The sequence below is a fragment of the Protomyctophum bolini genome (assembly GCF_963924005.1).
Source record: "Protomyctophum bolini genome assembly, chromosome: 23".
Taxonomy (NCBI): domain Eukaryota; kingdom Metazoa; phylum Chordata; class Actinopteri; order Myctophiformes; family Myctophidae; genus Protomyctophum; species Protomyctophum bolini.
In genome coordinates, this window is record NC_137884.1 from 23751401 (window position 1) to 23775437 (window position 24037).

General features: G+C 45.6%; 1 protein-coding gene across 6 annotated transcripts in view; it reads left to right on the forward strand.

Moving 5' to 3' along the window:
* LOC308311174 (ras association domain-containing protein 8-like) overlaps positions 1–24037 on the forward strand; it is a 47060-nt gene that overhangs the window by 5643 nt on the left and 17380 nt on the right. For all 6 annotated transcript variants that reach the window (XM_080757761.1, XM_080757762.1, XM_080757763.1 and 3 more), the window contains exon 2: positions 18675–18835. In XM_080757761.1, the coding sequence (XP_080613887.1) occupies positions 18733–18835 (103 nt within the window). In that variant the 5' untranslated portion in view covers positions 18675–18732. The remainder of the gene's footprint in view (positions 1–18674; positions 18836–24037) is intronic.

The window sequence follows — 24037 nt, forward strand, 5'->3', positions numbered from 1 at the left end:
GTGTACTGGTCTGGTCAGAAGGCAACGCATCGTTTAACGACCCGTGGGTTTATTGTCCGGTGACCCTCACCGAGGCAACGGGGGTCCTTTGGACGTGTAAATGGTGTCCGTCTCCCCCACTCCTGGTGGCCATGCAGCTCCATAAGCCCTGCCGGGTCTTACAGGGTTAATCCATTTTGTGCGGGAACCCCTTTTTGGTGTTAGCATCATGTTATGCTTTAGCTATTGAAAAATAGCAGATCTACAAGCTCATAGCGCGCCACCGAGTGGCGCGCTACGAGCTTGTAGGTCATGCTATTTTTTGAAAAATCGAAGACCGACTGACATAGAAACATGGCTTTTTCAGAAAACTGTCAGGATGTAGAAGACATTTTTTTTAATCTGATCTCAGGTCAGAATGGGTTAAAAGCTTAAAGGCAAGCTGATTACTACTTCTAACTTTTGAGACTGCAGCGGCCTGCCCTGCCTGCCTGCCTGCCTGCCTTGCCTGCCTGCCTGCCTGCCTGCCTGCCTGCCTGCCTGCCTGCCTGCCTGCCTGCCTGCCTGCCTGCCTGCCTGCCTGCCTGCTGGCCTGCCTGCCTGCCTGCCTGCCTGCCTGCCTGCCTGCCTGCCTGCCTGCCTGCCGGGCTGCACTGGCTGCTCGCCAGCCAGGGCAATATACTTTGCTTGGCCGGTGCCACCCTCCTCCTCCATAGGGCATGAAGTGTCATATAGGACAAGTGGAAAATTGAAATTCCTCAGAGCTAAATTATAACGTTGGCCTGAATATTACAGTTATATATCGCCGGTGTGTGACGCTGTCATCATGCAACTGAGAATATAGGCTTTATTGTTTTTCGTCTCGTGTTGGTCCAACTTCCCGAAGGAACCCTTATTTTTTCCCCTTACATTTCGGCCCAAGTGAAAATGAGTTACCATCTTGGTAACAAACTGTGTGGTCACAGTGGGGTAAAGTTCTGGCGACGTAGATAATGGGTTTTAACCCATTCTGAACGGGAACCCATTTTGGTGTTAGCATCGTGTTATGCTTTAGCTATTGAAAAATAGCAGACCTACAAGCTCATAGCGCGCCACCGAGTGGCGCGCTACGAGCTTGTAGGTCTGCTATTTTTGAAAAATCGAAGAACGACTGACATTTTTAGAATCTGATCTCAGGTCAGAATGGGTTAATCAGACCAATGTGTGTCCAGTGGAAACCTCGTATGAATCTGATCTCGGGTCAGAATGGGTTAATGAGGCCAACATTATGCGTTCTGTTCCCCAAAGAATGAGGTCAACACTGCCAGAACCAGCCAGGGGTTCCGTTTCCTGCACAGTAGCTCAATGGGTAGGCTCGGAGCGCGACGGCGCACGCACACACACACGCACACACACACGCACGCACACACACACACATGCACGCACATGCACGCACATGCACGCACGCACATGCACGCACATGCACACATACACACCTGTTAGTCAAAGCTTGTCATGTCATGCCAGTGCTGCAGACGTTTTTTGTTTGTATGCTACTGTACGTTTCTATGTTTGTGCACAATGTAATACATATTTCATGTGCATTTCCGACATCGCTCTCTACATTGGTTTTAATTTCTTTTCCTTTTTTAACCCATTTAGACCTATACCATCGATTCTACAAATATCTTCTAAATCCTCACAGTTTTCTGAAAAAACCTATGTTGCGATTTAAAAAAAATAGCAGACCTATAGAAGCTTGTAGTGCGGAACTCGGTGCCGCGCTATGAGCTTGTAGATCTGATTTGTCAATAGCTAAAGTATAACGTAATGCTTGAAACACCAAAAGGGTTTCCCGCCCCAAAAAGAGCTTGGCACTAATAACAACATGCCATGGTGAGCAGTTCCACCTAAAACACTTTTGTTCTCATGGTTGGTGTAATTATCACGGGGCCGTTTTGTGTCTTGTTTCGTGTTTGATGAAACCTCAAACGGTTCTTCTATAAACTGGGTTTCTTAACTTTCGTCTGACTCTGTTAGACGAGGCCTATAGCTGCCCTGTGGTGCCGTTCAGTTTAATTTGTCCTTGGAGGTTGTCTATTCGGCTTATTTCTGCCTGAAGTAAAGCCTATAGCCTGCAGCAACATCAGATCAGGCCACTTGCTTAAAGATATATTCAGTGATTTAACTTAATTCAAATATCACTTATTTTTTTGTTTTGTTGTTGATAATCCTCCCTACTATAGAGTGTGCTGACCATTATAAGGAGTTCCTCCCTGTCCCCAGTTAACCCCGGGGGTAAAAAAAAACGTAGGTTTTGTTTTTGGCTATAGCCCAGCCTTCATCCAATCAGGATAGAGAGCCTTGGTGTGCTTGCTGCTGGCCTGTTGCGTGCCCCCCCCCCCCCACTGTAGTGCGTACATGTTGTTACCGAGGCAAACCGGGGGATTTTCCAAATCACCCAAAGCACTTGAATGCTCCTTTTTAAAGGTTTAGTTCAGATTCTTGGACCTAAAGTTGTAGGAAATACTTTGCCTGATTGCCTGATCGAGTCCCGTGGTGGGAGTTCTTGTCTTGTTGTGGTGGATATTAAGTAGTCCCGGTCATTTGGTGGGGGTCTGGGGGCCACTCATTAAAAATAAATGGATCCACAAAGCTATAGCGTCATTTGTGTTGTTGACCAATTTCTACCATATGGCGCAACTTTCGTTCAACTTTGACCCCTCTGTCACCCGGAACTATGTTTTTGTGTTCAACTTTGACCCCTCTGTCACCCGGAACTATGTTTTTGTGTTCAACTTTGACCCCTCTGTCACCCGGGAACTATGTTTTTGTGTTCAACTTTGACCCCTCTGTCACCTGGAAGTTGGAACTATATGTTTTTGTGCAGCTACTGCATGGCGTAGTGATACTGGACACAAAAATGTTCCCTCCACTATGATAAGGGTGCCAATGTGGTTCAGAAAGGCCTGCCAGGTGTTATGGAAAGGGAGAACCTAATCTTTTCAAGTTTGATACAGTATACAATCTTTCATGAATCCATCTATTGTGCGTATACTGCGTAGGAGCCAGAGGGATGTATCCATTTAAGGAGAATAAGCCTCCGGGCTAAGTATATAACGTTGTGAAAGCACACGATGGTCCCTTTGATGTGTTTTAATGGGTTAATGTCATGTGGCTCCTTATATGGCTCTTGTGACTTCCAACAAATAAAAATCACACCCGTGTGAACTGAGTGGTGCAACTCTCCTCTCCCCCCCCCCCCTCTCCTCCCTCTCTCTCATTAGCAGGCAACAGTGCAGCACTAATACTATCTCTCTCTCTCTCTGTTTCTGGCACAACAGTGCCCCTACTGGTACTCATAGTCATATACTGGTGCTCATGGCCACATAGGTGAACACATAGGTGAACACGGACATTGCTGTTCCTTGCACCACTCAAAAACTAGACTAAAATGTTAGGAAGGGACTGGTGGACAAGAGATCCATGCAGTACAAGTCGTTTTACAATTAGTTTCATTCTGAAAATAGCCGATCTACAAGCTCACAACGCGTCGCAGCTGTCTGTAACTGCCATGTGTTGCCATTATGTTATGTTTCGGGCTCACGTTCTTCTTTGTTTGCAACCAGATTTCCAGGTTGACGGAAATCAGTTCAAGGAGTTGACCTCTCCTCTCCGTCATGTAGCTAAAAAAAAATATGTAATCATTTCTTAATCTCACTGTTGGGGTAATAAATAATAAGGTAACCGTACGGTGTCGTTATTCGGCCTTGGCCGTGTGATACTGTACGTTCTGTCAATCTGAATATGATAGAACCAAGACGCCATGTGGCGTTATTTATTGTTTTGAGTACAGCTTGATCCTTTTTTACACAAACTCCCTTCTTCCATTATTAACTATAAGGTCTACTCGACCGCAGACATAGTTCATTAACCACCCATTCTGACCTGAGATCAGATTCTAAAAATGTCTTCTACATCCTGACAGTTTTCTCAAAAAGCCATATTTCTATGTCAGTCGTTTAAAAAATAGCAGACCTACAAGCTCATAGCGCGCCACCGAGTGGCGCGCTATGAGCTTGGCAAAATGGCAAAAATGTAATGTACATACATACTGAGCAGAAAATACAATATATCATATCGTATATAGAAATCATTCTCTTCTCTCCACACAGATAGTGTTGTTAGCCGATATCTTCTTGTGTCCACTACTATTATAATTATGGCAGGGCCCTTTTTCTGACCCGTCGGAGAGAAAGTTGTCTTATTCTTATGATGTTTCTGCTTCAGTAGCACACAGTAGTGCACATAGCGAGTAGATAGGAAGAAATGGGACACATGACACTGTATACCGTACTGTATATATAACCCATTCTGACCTGAGATCAGATTCTAAAAAATGTCTTCTACATCCTGACAGTTTACCATTCTGACCTGAGATCAGATTCTAAAAAATGTCTTCTACATCCTGACAGTTTTCTGAAAAAGCTATGTTTCTATGTCAGTCGTTCTTCGATTTTTCAAAAAATAGCAGACCTACAAGCTCGTAGCGCGCCACTATGAGCTTGTAGATCTGCTATTTTTTCAATAGCTATAAAGCATAACGTGATGCTATAACACCAAAAGGGGTTCCCGCCCAGAATGGGATAAGCTATACTATATGGCATAATATGTCATATTATGATGAAGGTCACAAGACAGGCCGTCAGACTCCCAGCCGTCACCCAGAGGCAGCGCACGCACACACACACGCACACACACACACACACACACACGCACACGCACACGCACACGCACACGCACACGCACACGCACAGCGCCACGTTCTCTGTTCTCTCCAAACCACTGATCCATTGGTTGTGGCTGGGGGGGGGGGGGGGGGGGGCAGAAAGTACTTGCGTCTTGTACTTGAGAGTGTGAAATACTCTCTTTACATTTTTAGGGCTCAGTACCATGTTTATATAGTTTGATAATACAACATTAACCCATTCTGACCGGGAACCCGTTTTGGCTATTGAAAAATAGCAGATCTACAAGCTCATAGCGCGCCACCGAGTGGCGCGCTATGAGCTTGTAGGTCTGCTATTTTTGAAAAATCGAAGAGAACGACTGACATTTTTAGAATCTGATCTCAGGTCAGAATGGGTTCATCAGACCAGTGTGTGTCCAGTGGAAACCTCGTATGAATCTGATCTCAGGTCAGAATGGGTTAAGAATAATAATAGTCCGGGCGGGGGCAGATCATGGCCGCGAGCGAGCCTGGAGCCGGTGCAATCACTTCCGGGTCGGCCGGAAGAGGGCTCTTCTTCTTTGTTTCATGTCGCGCATTTCACTGGCATAGCATTATTGTCGTAGCATTATTTATAATGCATAATAATGCACTTTATAAGGCCTATATCGTATAGCGGCATGGAATCGGTTTTAACCCATTTAGGACTGAAACCTGCAGTCCTCTACAAAATGACTTCTAAATCATGACAGTTTTCAGAAAAAAACCTATGTTTCTGTGTCAGTGGTTTTCAAACTATTTCATGTCAAGGACTTTTTTTTGTATTTGTCCGCCGACCCCCATCTGAAAATATGTTGTTCCAGGGAGCAAAGATTTGAGGTAAAAACGTTCACTCTGAAAGAATATATATTAAGAGTTTTGCGCCATATTTTCACGATTTTTCAAAACGGTTTGTAGATCTGCTATATTTTTCAATAGCTAAAGTATAACGTAATGTTTAAGTAAATGTACTTTGTTACTTCCCAGCCCCTGCCTCATGCGTCCCGGGGAACGAATCACACGCCGTGATTCTGAAAATGTCACGCCCTCCTTGGGGCTTATTGGGCGAGGCTTCAGGTTTAAAATCACTGACATTTTCACTTCTCCACGTTTTTTGAAACGCCCGCTCGCTCTCGCTGGCATTCTTTCTCGGCTATCTCAAAGGCCGATCTGCTCCTGTGGGCTGGTCTCTGAACCAAAAAAAAACTAACAAAACAATAGTTGAACGCAGGCTGTTTTTTTTTTTTATAAATGTATACAAGAATGCATCTATTCTTTGGAAAGACATTTTATTTCCCGACGTACACAAACATTTTTTTGTCCGTTTTTCATGGAAGCACACCTGTGTCTACACACCAAGGCTCATACATACTCCAGTTTTTGGTGATAGGTTATCACCGTTTTAGGTGATAGGTTATCACCGTTTTAGGTGATAGCTTATCACCTAAAACGGGGATAAGAGTTGAGGCCATCATACTCGCGGTGATGTCCTCAAGGATTGACCCCGCCGCCCTGTGGTTTACCCAACTTCTAGACCAATCGGTGAACGGGGTGAAAGCTCCAGAGTGAAAATAGTAAAAACAGAGAGATGGGTCTGTGTCCGCGGTGAGGATTCCAAATCACGCGTCAGTCACTGTAACAAATATGAACTCCATACAAAACACACAAAAAAACATTCGGTCGAGAGTCGCGTGAGTTAAAGATGAAAGACGTGCGATAAAGGGAGAAACCTATAACTATGAACTCACTAACGATCGTTGGTGGAATGCACACTTGCACAGTATAAATATGGAACAAGGTAAACTTATAGCTTTTTGCAAAACGTTACAAAAGATGGCCAGCACAGAGGTTGTGTTTGTATGTGTACGGTCTGTCCACTATAATGCAGCCTTTCTTTCTCAACCTGCGACTGTGAATTTGTGTGAAAACCTTCATCTTTTTGTCCTTGGGCATGAAGCAAGCAGCAATAAATAATAATACTTATTGATTCTTCATGTGGAGTTCATTCATGGTATGATGTGGTAAATATACTCCCATTGGTTTCCAAACGTTTTAGCCCGGCCATGATCCAAAAAAAGAAATTTGGCTCCCTGGGACCCAAACTAGTGAAATTTGCAGATCTGCAAGCTCACAACCCGCCTCTTCGCGCCACGTTGTGAGCTTGTAGATCAGCTAGATTCACTATATATATTTATTTTTTATTTTTTTATTATGTTTTCTTAATGGAATTAATTGCATGTTTCGTTGATTTGTTTGTTTGTTTTTTGGGGTGGGGGGTGGTGTTTTATGAATTTAAAAAAATAATTTAAAAACAAAATGTAGATAACAAAAAATAAAGGGACCCATAAAAATTGGTCCGTGAGCCAACCGTGGGTCCCGACCCAGTGTTTGGGAACCTGTGGTATTATAGTGCGTATATACGAGGCTGTGCATTTTTATATGCGTCTCCGTGACCTCTGTAAAGCCCGGGGTGTGATTCCAGCTGGGTTGTGTTTTTGGTATACATTGCAGACATGTCTTTAAGAGTCGTAAGTCCAGGACAAATGTCTCCTTTTGAGAGGTAATCTAAAGTAAACGTTCCACAGTACCACAAGGACAAACAAACTACTGATTATATTGTTGCTTGATCCCCGGGCCTGCCACCATAAATGACGTCCTTGAATGACTGAATGAATGAATGAATGAATGTGCTTCTGGCGACTGGCTGGCTGAATCGTGTTAACTGTTGCGGTCTGTTTTGCTTGTTTCTGTGGCATGTCCCTTTTTTTAGAGATACGGTGAGCTGTTCAGTCACGCGAGATAGAGAGAGACTCAGAGTAGAGTCGCTGTTTCTTCGTTTGGAAAGGAGCCAGCTTAGGTGGTTCGGGGCATCTGGTTAGGATGCCTCTCGGGCGTCTCCCTAGAGGGAGGTCCTCGAGGCACGTCCCACTGGGAGGAGGACCCCCCCCCGGGGCAGGACCAAGGACCACGTCCCACTGGGAGGAGACCCCCCCCGGGGCAGACCAAGGACCACGTCCCACTGGGAGGAGACCCCCCCCCGGGGCAGACCAAGGACCACGTCCCACTGGGAGGAGACCCCCGAGGCAGACCAAGGACCACGTCCCACTGGGAGGAGACCCCGGGGCAGACCAAGGATCACGTCCCACTGGGAGGAGACCCCCGAGGCAGACCAAGGACCACGTCCCACTGGGAGGAGACCCCCCCCGGGGCAGACCAAGGATCATGTCCCACTGGGAGGAGACCCCGGGGCAGACCAAGGCGCAGTTGGAGGAAATCACATAGACTCATGACTGGCTTTGGAACGTCTCGGAATCCCCCAGGAGGAAGTCACTAATGTTTCTCTGGGGAGGAATGTCTGGAGCTCTCTGGTGGAGCTGTTGCCCCCGCGACCTGACTACGGATAAGCAGTTGACGATGGATGGATGTTCATCTGACCAATCAGTGTGGTCATCTGTGAGCGTGCCAACCAATCAGTGTGGTTGTCTGTGTGAGGTCCTCAACACAAAGCCAGGGCCTGGTTGCCATAGCGATGGGATTGTTTGCCTCCAGTCATGCCAACGTTTGTAGTTATGTGCCCCCCCCCCCCCCCCCCCCCCCCCCCAACCTCTTTGGCACATGTGTGCGCGCACACACACACACACACACACACACACACACACACACACACATGCACCCACTCCAATGGGCTCTTTTGTTTGTGTACAACTTGATGGAGTACCCCCACACACACACACACACACACACACACACACACAATCTATGACCTCATCGGTGTCCCTTTAAAGAATGGTTCCAACTGATTGCTTTCATCAGCACTTTGATTGCTCGTTGACTTTGAATGAAAAACATCCCAACTACAGTATGGTACATTGATGATGACTTGAATAACCTTTTATAGACGGTATAGCACTAGAGACCGCTCAGTTTTACTACTAGTAGTAATATTCGTGTTTTTTTTTCGTGCCTTTATTTTATATTTTTTTATGGAGGGATAGACAGTAGGCTGACAGGAAATGGGGTGGGGGGGGGTGTAGCTTGTAGATCTGCTATTTTCAGCATGCAACCAAGTGTAAAATGACTTATACTGGATCTCTTGTCCACTACTAGTCCCTTCCTAACATTTTAGTCTAGTTTTTATTTGTTGACGAAATTCGCCAGTGAAAAAAGGTAGTCGACGAACATTTTCCGTCTGTAGTTTTAGCCGACTAAATCAACACTGCCGCTTTGCGACACGACGGATAGAGATCCACCTCTCTGCTCCAACACGTACTAACTGTATACGCATGCATGGTTATTGCACGTACAGTATAGATGAAACACAGATCCCACAGTGACCCGGGAGGCCCAGTTATGTCCACACCCTGATTTTCTTGCCTCCTTGAGGCACGGAGGGAATGTTGTTCATAGCAGGGAAGGAGAGGGAAGTCAAAGTCTAAGTTTAGCTCCGAGAACTGCAGGCTGATGACCGTATAGGAAAAACATGGCAGTGTGACTGTGAAGTCCAGGTGCTAACCTGCTGCTGGGAGCTTTTTGAGTGGTGCTGCAACCACTCCAAGGAACAGCAATGTCCGTGTCCGCCTATGATGTGTGTGTGATGTTAATGAGCACGAGTATGACTATTAGTACCAGTAGGGGCGCTGTTGTGCCAGAAACAGAGAGAGAGATAGTGCTGTACTGTTGCCTGCTAGAGAGAGAGAGAGAGAGAGAGATGGAACCCCACTGAATGAGGTGTGGGGGGGAAACTGTGGTCTTAGTTCATCCCATCGAGGATGCACACAGAGATAACAAAACATACTCTGCCCAACATGCCTTCGGCCTGGTGGAGACAACTAAACATACTCTCCCCAACATGCCTTCGGCCTGGTGGAGACAACTAAACATACTCTCTCCCCAACATGCCTTCGGCCTGGTGGAGACAACTAAACATACTCTGCCCAACATGCCTTCGGCCTGGTGGAGACAACTAAACATACTCTCCCCAACATGCCTTCGGCCTGGTGGAGACAACTAAACATACTCTCTCCCCAACATGCCTTCGGCCTGGTGGAGACAACTAAACATACTCTCCTCATCATGCCTTCGGCCTGGTGGAGACGACTAAACATACTCTCCCCAACATGCCTTCGGCCTGGTGGAGACGACTAAACATACTCTCTCCCCATGCCTTCGGCCTGGTGGAGACGACTAAACATACTCTCTCCCCATGCCTTCGGCCTGGTGGAGGCAACTAAACATACTCTCTCCCCATGCCTTCGGCCTGGTGGAGACAACTAAACATACTCTCTCCCCATGCCTTCGGCCTGGTGGAGACAACTAAACATACTCTCTCCCCATGCCTTCGGCCTGGTGGAGACAACTAAACATACTCTCTCCCCATGCCTTCGGCCTGGTGGAGACAACTAAACATACTCTCTCCCCAACATGCCTTCAGCCTGGTGGAGACAACTAAACATACTCTCTCCCCATGCCTTTGGCCTGGTGGAGACAACTAAACATACTCTCTCCAACATGCCTTCGGCCTGGTGGAGACAACTAAACATACTCTCTCCCCATGCCTTTGGCCTGGTGGAGACAACTAAACATACTCTCTCCAACATGCCTTCGGCCTGGTGGAGACAACTAAACATACTCTCTCCAACATGCCTTCGGCCTGGTGGAGACAACTAAACATACTCTCTCCCCATGCCTTTGGCCTGGTGGAGACAACTAAACATACTCTCTCCCCATGCCTTCGGCCTGGTGGAGACAACTAAACATACTCTCTCCCCATGCCTTCGGCCTGGTGGAGACAACTAAACATACTCTCTCCCCAACATGCCTTCGGCCTGGTGGAGACGATACTCCATGTGAGAGAGAGAGGAGGAACCGAGGATATGTGGTTCCAGAGAAATCCCAAGTTCCCTGTGATGCGGCCGGGGTCCCATTCTCCATTACGGCGGTGGCCGTTATAGTATGTATGCCCCCAGACACAGTTTAATGTCAAGTCTCTGCCCCCTCCCCCTGCATATAAACCACACACGCACACGCACAAGCATGCACGTTGGGGCGATGCACGCACGCACACACACACACACGCACACACACACAGCAGTGACAGCAACTGTACGTTCATGCTTGTAATTCTGTTACTGTCGTAAACGTTATGACTATGAGAGTTCAGATTTATGCAATTTTATGATTCATTTATGATACCCATGTCCTTGCATAATATATATATAACATTATATACGATCCAAAATGTAAAATATGTAAAATGTAAAAAAAAATACAAAACTATCTTTTCCCCCTTGGAAATGTTTGAATCTCAGATGTTTGTTCTTCAGACCTTAACCCATTCTGAACGGGAACCCATTTTGGTGTTTAGCATCATGTTATGCTTTAGCTATTGAAAAACAGCAGATCTACAAGCTTGTAGGTCTGCTATTTTTGAAAAATCAAAGAACGACTGACATTTTTAGAATCTGATCTCAGGTCAGAATGGGTTATAATCAGACCAGTGTGTGTCCAGTGGAAACCTCATGTGAATCTGATCTCAGGTCAGAATGGGTTAAGCAGAGTGCTTGTGTGTGCATAATGCCTAGAGGCGGACCGTCTGATTAGTGAGCTAATGTACGTATGAATAATAAGACATGCATCACAGGAACAGCTGTTGATGATCTATGTTTTCATGCGTCTGGCAGACTTGGCACGTCGGTTAGTGACAGTTGGAGGGACTCTCGTACAGTACAGTGAGAGTTATATCGTTCCCACAGTATCGCTATTTTATTGAAAAGGTGACCCTGTAGTTATGGGCAGCATCGCCCCAACGTCGCAGTAAGACATATTGGAAAAGGTGACCCTGTAGTTATGGGCAGTGTCGCTCCAACGTCGCAGTATACAAGACATATTGGAAAAGGTGACCCTGTAGTTATGGGCAGCATCGCCCCAACGTCGCAGTATAAGACATATTGAAAAGGTGACCCTATTATGGGCAGCGTCACCTCAACGTCACAGTAAGACATGTTGAAAAGGTGACCCTATATGGGCAGCATCGCCCCAACGTCACAGTAAGACATATTGAAAAGGTGACCCTATTATGGGCAGCATCGCCCCAACGTCGCAGTAAGACATGTTGAAAAGGTGACCCTGTAGTTATGGGCAGCATCGCCCCAACGTCGCAGGAAGACATATTGAAAAGGTGACCCTATTATGGGCAGCATCGCCCCAACGTCGCAGTAAGACATGTTGAAAAGGTGACCCTGTAGTTATGGGCAGCATCGCCCCAACGTCACAGTAAGACATGTTGAAAAGGTGACCCTGTAGTTATGGGCAGCATCGCCCCAACGTCACAGTAAGACATATTGAAAAGGTGACCCTGTAGTTATGGGCAGCATCGCCCCAACGTCGCAGTAAGACATGTTGAAAAGGTGACCCTGTAGTTATGGGCAGCATCGCCCCAACGTCACAGTATAAGACATATTGAAAAGGTGACCCTGTAGTTATGGGCAGCATCGCCCCAACGTCGCAGTATAAGACATATTGAAAAGGTGACCCTGTAGTTAGGGGCAGCATCGCCCCAACGTCGCAGTATAAGACATATTGAAAAGGTGACCCTGTAGTTATGGGCAGCATCGCCCCAACGTCGCAGTAAGACATATTGAAAAGGTGACCCTTTATGGGCAGCATCGCCCCAACGTCGCAGTAAGACATATTGAAAAGGTGACCCTGTAGTTAGGGGCAGCATCGCCCCAACGTCGCAGTAAGACATATTGAAAAGGTGACCCTGTAGTTAGGGGCAGCGTCGCCCCAACGTCGCAGTAAGACATGTTGGAAAAGGTGCACTCAGGCATGAAGGAAGCATGAGTTCAAGTCCGTTGCTCTCCCCAGGTTGGCGGAGGGTGTGTAGAGCTCAGGATCACATTAGATTTTTTAGTTTTAGATTTAGTTTTCTGTCGTATTTTAGTCATCTGAAATGACTCCACCCATATCAGAACAGCGTTATGAAATGTAATCAATCAATATAACAAAATCACACCTGTGTGAAGTGAGTGGTGCAACTCCGTGTGGGGGTCCCCGGAAGTTCCAGACCTGCAGGACCACAGCCAGGGTGCTGGCCCGGTTTGGGGGTCCCTCTAGGCCTCTACTGTACTGTACTGTACTGTACTATATATACAGTTAATATGTGCGTGTGTGTTTGTGTGTGTGTGTTAGGTTGCGCACAGGTGGTGAAAAACAACCATGCTATTTTCGTGCTCATGCCCAGCCACCCAGGCAGGCATTTTTCACCCCTCTGTCAATTATCTACTGTGATCCTGGGCTCTACACACCCTCCGCCAACCTGGGGAGAGCAACGGACTTGAACTCATGCTTCCTTCATGCCTGAGTGTCCAAGTTGCTCCTTTATACCTGACAGGGGGGAGTTTCCCTGGTTGGACGTAGCGCGTGGAAGGAACACGTTATTCCAACCAGTTCCTTTCCCCTCCATCAGGCGCCCCGGCTGGCCAGGGGCGCAGGGTTTTTTTTGTGAGGGTACCTAATACCTATACCCTAGGGGACACGGGGAGAACATGCAAACTCCACACATTCATTTTCAATGGCATTCAATACACACCCTCAAAGCTGTCTCTCTCTCTCTCTCTCTCTCTCTCACCACTCGTCTCTTGCATTGATGAGGCCATGATTGTATTTGTGTCGTAGCCGGGCGAATGACTTCAGAACGTATTCTCTCACTGTGTGTGTGTGTGTGTGTGTGTGTGTGTGTGTGTGTGTGTATTATGAGTATTATTAGTATTAGTATTATTATTTATGTGTCTCAACTACAGTGTGACAACTAAATTAAAGCGCGGTGTGATGTCAATAATATTGAACGTTATTACAGCAACGTTCCATTACTGCGACATTTCCCACTGCAGTGAAAAGGAACACTGTTTGTGTGATATGCTGTTTGTAATGCAGCCGTGTTTGTCCTCCACAGTCAGGGACCAATGAGTGCAAAGTAAATAACTTCAAAATGATAAGCCTACTGTACATACTGTACCTGTATGAGAAGAATGAAAGAAAGGGGCCACGGTGGCACAGTCGGTATAGTGCTGTCGTCTCACAGCTAGAAGGTCCTGCGTTCGATTCCCGCTGGGCGCTGGCGGCGTGTTCTCTCCTCCGTGTCATCAGTGCCCTGCATACCCGAGGCGAGGGTTGGCGAAAGGGCCTTTCTGTGTGGAGTATATGCATGTTCTCCCCGTGTCCCCTAGGGTATAGGTATTAGGTACCCTCACAAAAAACATGCAGTAATCCTGGTCACTAAACTGCCTCCCCCTGGCCAGCCGGGGCGCCTGATGGAGGGGAAAGGAACTGGTTGGAATAACGTGTTCCTTCCAACCAGGTAAACTCCCCCCCCCCCCCCCCCCCCTGGCAGGTGTAAAGGAGCAACTTGGACACTCGGGCATGAAGGAAGTATGAGTTAAGTCCGTTGCTCTCCCCAGGTTGGCGGAGGGTGTGTAGAGCCCAGGATCACATTAGATAATTGACACAGGGGTAAAAAATGGGCTACAAAATCATGAAGAAAAAAAATCCATTTAGTTTTCTGTCGTATTTTAGTCATCTGAAATGACTCCACCCATATCCGATCACTGACTCCACCCATATCCGACCACTGACTCCACCCATATCCGACCACTGACTCCACCCATATCCGACCACTGACTCCACCCATATCCGATCACTGACTCCACCCATATCCGACCACTGACTCCACCCATATCCGACCACTGACTCCACCCATATCCGACCACTGACTCCACCCATGTCCGACCACTGACTCCACCCATATCCGACCACTGACTCCACCCATATCCGACCACTGACTCCACCCATATCCGACCACTGACTCCACCCATATCCGACCACTGACTCCACCCATGTCCGACCACTGACTCCACCCATATCCGACCACCCAACTCAAGCCTCTTCATCCCCTCTTCTATAATTATGACTCATCTCATTTCTCATTATTCATCTTCTCCTCCATATTTTCAGCACTATTACTCTACCTTTTCCACCAGCCCCCCCCCCCCCTTCTCCCTCTCCCTCGTTCCCTCTACAGTATACTGAACTGTATTCATGGGAGAGCCTTTATGAGGCATCTGGTGTGCGTGTGTGTATGTGTGTGTGTGTGTGTGTGCGTTGTGCTTGCAGCGAACATAGCATTCTGCAGTAAACTGTCTCCGGTTACAAATCATCCCGTTTTCACGCTAAACGCTGGCCTTGCCTTTTATCAGTTCCCTCCTTTAGGTTGAAAAAAGACGAGTGGAGCGCAGGGGATAAGAGATGCGTGCGTGTGTGTGTGTGTGCGTGGGTGGGTGGGTGCGTGCGTGCCAGAGTGAAAGTGTGTGTGGTTTTGGTCAGGTTCCAGTTGTGTTATGAAGATGGAAGGGGCTTTAAAAGCGTTACAAAAAGAGGTCACTGGCCCTCACTCGAGTCAGGGATCACAGCTCGGCTTAGAGGGCAGTCCAGAGAACCGAGGCGCGCGCGCACGCACGCACGCACACACACACACACACACACACACACTGCCTCGCGCATTCACACTCACACTCACGACACGCATAACTCTGCATTCTCGCACCTACTGTATGAGTGACAACTTTACGAGTATGAATGTGGAATGGGTACTCGCGCACACACACACACACACACACACACACACACACACACACACACACACACACACACACACACACACACACACACACACACACACACACACACACGCGCACGCAGTACGCACAGAGTTACAACAGAGAAGTCAGAACATTAAGCATCTGCTCTGCTGTGCTCCGCTGCCTTGGACCTTGCTGTCACCCTCTTGCCAGCTTGGTAATGACTGTACCCCCCCCTCCCCTCCCCCCCCCCCCCCTCTCCCCCCACACACACACACACACCCTGCCTGCCGAGGTCCTTGTGTCAGCACTTTTGAAAATGGCGTTCCGCGTGCGTGTGTGCGCGTGCGAGAGAGACGCAGCCCTCCGGCGTCCACTGGAAGCTTTCCTTCTTTCCCGCGTCGTCGTCGCCGCCTGGCACCGACGAAATGAGAAATAAAAAGAAAAGAGAGAAAATTGGATGAATGAGTGGAAGGTCTGCGGGAGCGGAGTCACTCGCGGCCGTACACACACGCACGCACAAACGAACGCACGCACGCACACACACACACACACGCACACACACACACACACGCACACACACACACACACGCACACAAACACGCACACACGCACACTCTTTCCTCATGGGTTCTCTCATTAGCGGGGCTGAACAGCTGTAACAGAGATCTCGTGGTGTCGTGTAATGTGTATGTTTTAATGCCGATACAGACGGTCTTTAACCCATTCTGACCTGAGATCAGATTCATACGAAGGTTTCCACTGGACACACACTGGTCTGATTAACCCATTCTGACCTGAGATCAGATTCTAAAAATGTCAGTCGTTCTTCGAATTTTTCAAAAATAGCAGACCTACAAGCTCGTATCGCGCCACTCGGTGGCGCGATATGAGCTTGTAGATCTGCTATTTTTCAATAGCTAAAGCATAACATAGTGCTAACACAAAAATGGGTGCCCGGTCAGAATGGGTTAATACTACTATACAGGCTCACGCACTTCTTTAGAATCCTGCGCATTTTTGCTTCATACTGTATAAATGTATGATGCATAATTATGGCACGTACAGTAAGTTGTCTGTCCATGATTCTATTACTTACATTTTTATCCCACAATTTTGTAACCGATTTTCTTTTTCACCCGGTGCCAATTTAGCCTATAAGCTGGGCGCTATATACTCTTCCTCTGCCAACCTGGGGAGAGCCCTGAACTGAGCTCATGCTTCTTTCAATGCACGAGGAGTAGCCTGGGCACCATTTCATTTAGGGTATATGATCCTGGCGGGAGAGGATGATATCGTTACGTCATGTTGTAGTGTTGTTTTGTAGTCGACAGGCAGGAACAGCAAACAGGCGGCAACCGATTTTTCTCAATAAAAGCTATACAGGCTACGATCGAGAGCTTTTATTGAGAAATGGGGAAAAGGAAGTTGCCGCCGCCTGTTGTTCCTGCCTGTCGACTATACAAAACAATATACTGCAACATGACGTAACGATATCATCCGCTCCCGCCAGGATCATACGGCCTTTTGAAACGGAGACCAGGCTTTCCTCAGAGGTGGTGGAAAGCCTTAGGTGAGGCGAGGTTTACACGAGGAGTGAGCAGGCTGCTCCTTATCACCTGACAGGGCGTATATGTGTGGCCGTATATGGTGGCCATCTTGCTGAGGGGCTACAGTACAGTATATGTTCAACGGCAGCTCAAACAGAAATTGTCATAACTCCCTCAAATCTTGACGGATTTACAAACGGGCTGGTTTATTACAAACGTTGTCAATGTGGCTATTAGGGGTGTCAGAAATAGAATCGCGATTCCCGTTATGAAAGATTCAAAATCGAGTTTTCACTACGTGGTGTCTGTGGTATGAAATGTGAGCTTACCCTGATCACAGTAAACATCATCATGTCTTCAGTCATTCTCAAGTTACTGTAGTCACTTCAGTTCATGTAGAAGGCTGTCATTGTATTTTCTGTGAATTAACTGTGAGTTAAAGTTTAACCCAGTCATCCCCAGCCATTTTAATTTCACTGACCCCCAAATTAAATGTATATGAATTAGCCTAGGGTGACAGGGTCCTAGGCCATTCTATTAGGACTTTCATGTTACAGACATGTTCACAATATTTTACAGCAGCTACTTATATTTTGTTATTTAAAGCTGTGATTATGTATTTAAGAAGCACTGTTCTGAACCAATGTTCGACCTTGAAATAAAAATAAATTAATCATCCTTTAAGCTAAAATAATGATGACCGGGGACTTAAATGTATTGTTTTAATTGATGGCACTCGGCCTTTGTGCCCTCAAAAAGTTGACCACACTAAAGGCCAAGTGGTCTTGCCCCTAAAAGGATGAAGTTCCGGGCCTGGGTGCCGCGCTATGAGCTTGTAGATCTGCTTTAAAACACCAAAAGGGGTTCCCGCCCAGAATGGGTTAAGTACATTTTAATACCAATACTTTTGTACTTTTACTCGGGTACATTTTTATTCCTGGACTTTCACTTGTAACGGAGTAGTCCTACATTGCAGTATATTGATTATTTTACTTAAGTAACAAACATTTGAGTACGTTTCCCACCACTGCTCTTCCAAAACACCTGACACCGCTCGTAGTGCGGGGCGAAGATCGCACGATGATTGATAACGACGTAACGATTGATATAATTGCCCCATCTGGCGTGCGGCGTAGCGACATCATTCCTCCACACAGAGGGAATGTGCCAGCTCAGCTCAGCACAGTACAGTACAGTACAGTACAGTACAGTACAGTACAGTACAGGGAGAAACGATGGATAATTCCACCACAGCGCTCTCTGGAGAGAGAGAGGATTGTTCTGTCGCATCATATCGTACACCTTATCTACCCCGGTGATGTATTGAATTAAAGTTCAATTTAAAAGATGTAGCTCCTGCTTTTATCGTCCAGAAAATCATTGTAGTGAGTAAAGGCTCGTATTGAATTGAGGCTGCAAAGCATTTAAAAAACCGATGGAATTATCAGTTTGATATTAGTAGGTTTAAGTTGTCCGCATATGACCCTTGCACAGTCTGTTTGTCTCTATATTTAAAAGAAGTTTAAAAGTTTAAAGAAGTCGACTTAGTTTTAGTCGACGAAAACAAGTCTGCTTCAAAGCCTAAAAGCCAAAACAGAAATATAATTGTATTAATTATGTTAATATGTTCCAGCGACAGCGTGTTCAACGTCAACGCAATTATATTATTCATCGCAATTAGTTGTGTGACAATTAACCGTCCATTTAAAAAAACGGTGACGGCCCTAACTCTCATTTCCCTATTCTTCTTCTTCTTTCCTATAGGATGTCCAGGAGAGTTCAGTTATAGCGCCCCCGTGTGGTGTGGAGGAATGAGGCCATCATGGAGCTGAAAGTGTGGGTGGACGGCGTTCAACGCATCGTCTGTGGAGTCACCGAGTTCACCACATGCCAGGAAGTGGTCATCGCTCTGGCCCAGGCCATCGGTGAGTTGAGTCACATGCCAGGAAGTGGTCATCGCTCTGGCCATCGGCCGAATGGAATAGTATGAGAGTGAAATGTCTATTTTCCCATAGACATTTCAAAAAGTATTTATTTAAATATCTTTTTAAGCGTCGTACGAAGCCAGCTCGAGCCGTGACAAATCATGACAACAAACACAATATTTTGGACCAAGATGTTTTTTCCAATCTACTTTCTAATTCTTTGTTTGGTCCAAAACATTGTGTTTATTGTCATGATTTGTCACGACAAGAGTTGCCTTTGTCCACGGCGTAAACGTCTTTAAATAAATACTTTCTGAAAAGTGTATTAGGAAAATGAACGGGGATTTATTTTCTGGGTCTCTCGAGGGGGCGGGACTGCGACCCTCTATTGTTGGAAGAAGTCTAAGAACTGTCGAACGTTGCTTAAGACGTCATTTGGTTCTTATATTGACATGCCAAATAAGGCGAAGCGACAATGTTCTTGTTGGTTTGGAGCACGCGGCAGGCTTACGGGGGAAAGATCAAACTGTACACTTTAAAAGCTGGTACTCTCGTAGATCCTCCCAAAAATAACGAGATAACACAGAGGAGCAAGAGAGAATGAGTCACCCATGAATTTTTGAACATGTGGTCTTGTATCAATCACTCGGTTGGGGGTTCTGTTCTGACTGTGTGCGCTTAGTTTGCACACGAGTGACATTTCCTGACTAAAATATTTACAGTGTGCTTTTGTAATGGTCGATCACAGCTACCTTTTTACGTTTTGTATACAATTTTGCGAAAAGCTGCTCTACCTCTGCTGGGAGAGCTCCAGGCGGGACCTCTTCTCTGAGCTACTAAACGGGGCTAATCAAAGACCCTCTTACACCGTTGAAAATGTGTATATAATAAATAATACACCCAAAAACTTGATAAAACCCCATTCTAAGGTTGAAGGCATTACGGAGTGTAGAGAATAGGGAAGAGAGTTGAATGAGGTGACATAATTATGACACAGTACAGGTTCATGAGGTCAAATTGTAAACCCATGATGTCATTATTAGGTGAGTGTGTAACAAGTGGTTGAGCCAGCAGCGGTATGTGCCAACCGAAAATCAATCCCACATTCCCAACGTCAACACAATGCACTATAATGTCGGAACGTTGATTTAACAGGCCAAGGACTTTAGATGAGTAACTATAGGGTCCTGATTTTGGGCATGTCATAAATCGCCTTCTTTCTCCGCCGGTATCATCTGTTGGAACTTGGAAATAGACGATCTACAAGTGTCTCAATGTGGTGTACGTTGTGAGTAGATCATAGGCTTAATTCATTCGATGGCAGGCTAAATAATCATTTTATTCATCCAGTGAATAGGTTAACTAACTAAAGTTTTCAAATACATGTAGTGGAGTAAAAGTGCAATATTTATTTCGATCCGAGATGTAGTGGAGTAGAAGTGAAAGTATATTGGTAATACACGAGTACAAATACCTCAAAGCTGTACAGTACTCAAGTAAATTTACATCACTGCTGATTAGCATTAGAACCTTTGGCGCCGTCATTCTGTCTAATAGGTCATGTGATGTTTAGATATTTCTTTAACCTTTTTTATCACGTGAGACTAGTGAGAACATTGTGACCTTCTCTCTGTGAGGCCTTCACGATTAGATATCTGCATCACTGTGACATTATTATTATTATTATTATTTTTTTGTATTGCATCTTTAACCCATTTTGGGTGGGAAGTACCCTTTTGGTATTTTAAGTATTATACTTTAGCTATTGAAAAATTGCAGATCGAGCTTTTTTTTTAACCGTGAAAATGTGGTGCAAATCTTTCAATATATATATATTCTTTCAGAGCGAACGTTTTTAACTCATATCTTGCATTATATGCTTCTGGGGGGGGGTCCCTGGAACAACATATTTTCAGATGGGGGTCGGCGGACAAATACAGATAATTTTTGAGGTTCTTGACATGAAATATTGAGCCCCACTGATATAGAAACATAGGTACTGTATTTCAGAAAACTGTCATGATTTAGAAGACCTTTTTAATTTTTATGTCAGGCCTAAATGGGTTAAAGGGGAATACCACTCATTTTCAACATTTAGGGCTGTATTTTGCGTGTCTTAACACATAGACTGCTACAGGTTCTAGCGGACCCTGGCTTACTGGTGCTGAAGGCTTAACATGGGCTTTTTGAACTTTTTGGGGGGCCCACAGCGAGGGGCCTCTTATAGCGAGAATCACAATCGCATAAATAAAAAGAAAGCCCAACTTGTCCACTTCAATTTAAAAAAAAAATTATGATTCTACCATCTTCCATTCTGGAGATATTGACCTTTTTCTAACACCTGCTTTTGCCTGCACGCTGCTTGTGAAAAAAAACAACAGAGATATGGAGGCCTGAAGTTGACAGACATTTCAGTTCAGTTTTTTTAGTTCAAAAGACCGATATAAAATTGAGCACAAATAATATCCTATACAAACCATATACCGAATGAAAGCCCTGAATGTCTACTTTTAGGAGGAAAACAGTACACATTGTACACATATACAGTTTGTCACTAATTGGCTATTGAATGCAGCTTGCGCCCACCAGAGAACTTTAGAGAAGGCATGGACCCGAAGAACTATTATTCACAAAATAAGGCCTATAGCGACATGTACATACTATATACCGTATGAAACAGTAGACTCTCTGCTTTCATAAGAAAAATACCACCCAGAAAAATCACACCCCTGTGAAGTGAGCAGTGCAATTGCACTGCTCACTTCACAGGGGTGTGATTTTTATTATTATTACAGTATTAGTATTTTTCTTATGAAAGCAGAGAGTCGACTGTTTCATACGGTATATAGTATGTACATGTCGCTATAGGCCTTATTTTGTGAATAATAGTTATTCAGGCCCATGCCATCTCTAAAGTTCTCTGAAAAAGATAATTTTAGAGAGCATGGACCTAACAACTAAATATTCACAAAATAAGGCCTATAGCGACATGTACATACTATATACCGTATGAAACAGAATACTCTCTGCTTTCATAAGAAAAATACTAATACTGTAATAATAATAGAAATCACACCCCAGTGAAGTGAGCAGTGCAATGTTGCACTGCTCACTTCACAACATTGCACTGCTCACTTCACAGGGGTGTGATTTTTATTATTACGAGTAAGACGCGCGAACGCGGAAGGCGAACGCAGATCGTAAATTGCAATAACAATTAGAATAAATTACAGACATGATCTGCAGGGTGTCATAGTTAGTGCTTGGACCACGCCAGCTCCATATATGGTCACAAAAGACGCCATCACACTCATGTCACCATGACTCAGCCATAACCATATAAGGAGTCCCCAAAGCAGGACCACGCCATCACACTCATGTCACCATGACTCACAAATCACTCAGCTCCATATATGGGCACAAAAGGGCCAGGTCCACATATACAGTAAGCGGGACAGACAGACACACACACACACACACACACACACACAGACAGACAGACAGACAGACGTGATCTGCTAGGTCTCATAGTAAGTGCTCATTGCATTCGCAATTACAGTATTAGTTTTTTTCTTATGAAAGCAGAGAGTCTTGATGCACATTATCTGATCATAAAACGGACTTGGAAACTTTCTTCAATCGTAGCCCCATATGTACCCTCTCCCTACGCTCATTGAACTCATTCTGTGATTCGAGCTACAAACAATCGCAGTAACGGGGGGGGGGGGGGGCAACTAGGCTTTGAGGAAATGATCTTGCATAATCAACATTATTGTCGATTGTCGTGTGCCGCTCCAAACATGTCCAGACATACCACTAACCTCATCGATCCAGTCTCGCGTATCTATAAGGTGAGACGCGAGACTGGATCGGATTGTGTCTGGACATGTTTGGGAAAAAAAACAAGAAAAACAACGACTCAACGAGATGGATGCGGCAGCAGAAGCAGCACGTCAACGTATTTGGAAGAAAAAAAACGAGAAAGCACCACCTGTCGTTGCAAGACAAACACCCGTATGTTGCTGATAGACAGATAATAATCGATCCGATTTTGTCCTGCCGTTCATTTTATCACATTAGGTGCAGGGCAGGCTGCTCGACGGTGAGTTTATAATAGCCTGTTGTAACGAGAAAGGGGGGTGGATGGATGGATGCCTTATGATGGATGCGAGCAAAGCAACAGCAGCAGCAGTACGGCTTGCGATCAGCGACCAACGTATCATGGCGGGCCCTCGATAATGATGTGCAATCTGTCCATGACTAACTCCACATGTTATTGGCAAACGTTACGTTATGAAATCAAATGCCGATCGTTGCAGGTTTATATACGGGCAGAGAGCAAATCGCGTTGTATCTTGTTCCGAGAATGAGAGTGAGTGCAAGCCTTGCAGTTGAAAGCAGTGGGGACTCGGGAGTGGGGGGGAACTGCCAATGCGATCCAAGAGGAAGAGACCCCCCCCCCCACCATTCTCCCTCGGGAGAAACCATGTAGAAACAGGAGGGGAGGGGGAATCGAGTGTATTCACACAAACAAGAGCATTGTCCCATCCATTTTAGATCCCCTGACATCTGCGTTGGTCTATGCCGGACGGCCGTCTCCAATACGTCGTACGTCCTCGCATAGACCAACCAATAGGCGGTGCCAGACGCTTCTCAGACCAACACCTCTTTTCAGCAGGGGGGGGTTTTAACTCTTTTTAGAGCCGATCGGTGTTACATTATGAGTTGTCCGGGCGCAAATATAGTTGAACCATAGTAATCAATAAAAAAACGTTTTTTGGACCATAAAACGTATAAAAACGTTATGCGCTTCTTGCGCTTGGCTATAATAAAACGTTTAAAAACGCTTTGCGCATTCGATGAGTTAAGTACCAGGTCTTATTCCCTAACTTGAGTAAACTAAAGACCTGGAGGCGTCATGATCAATGCTCTTTGGCCACTCAGAATAGCCAAATGGCATTGATCACGCCTCCAGGTCTTTAGTTTACTCAAGTTAGGGAATAAGACCTGGTACTTAAGACACGCAAAATACAGCCCACAACATAATAATAATAATTATTTAACATAATAATTAAACCGTAAATTGGGGGTTGGGGAATGTGAGAATTGGGTTGTGCCACGCAAACGTTTTGACGTCATCCGCCTGCGATCCAAAATGGTTTGGCATCCTGCCTTCCATCATTTCTCTGGAGGATAACAAGA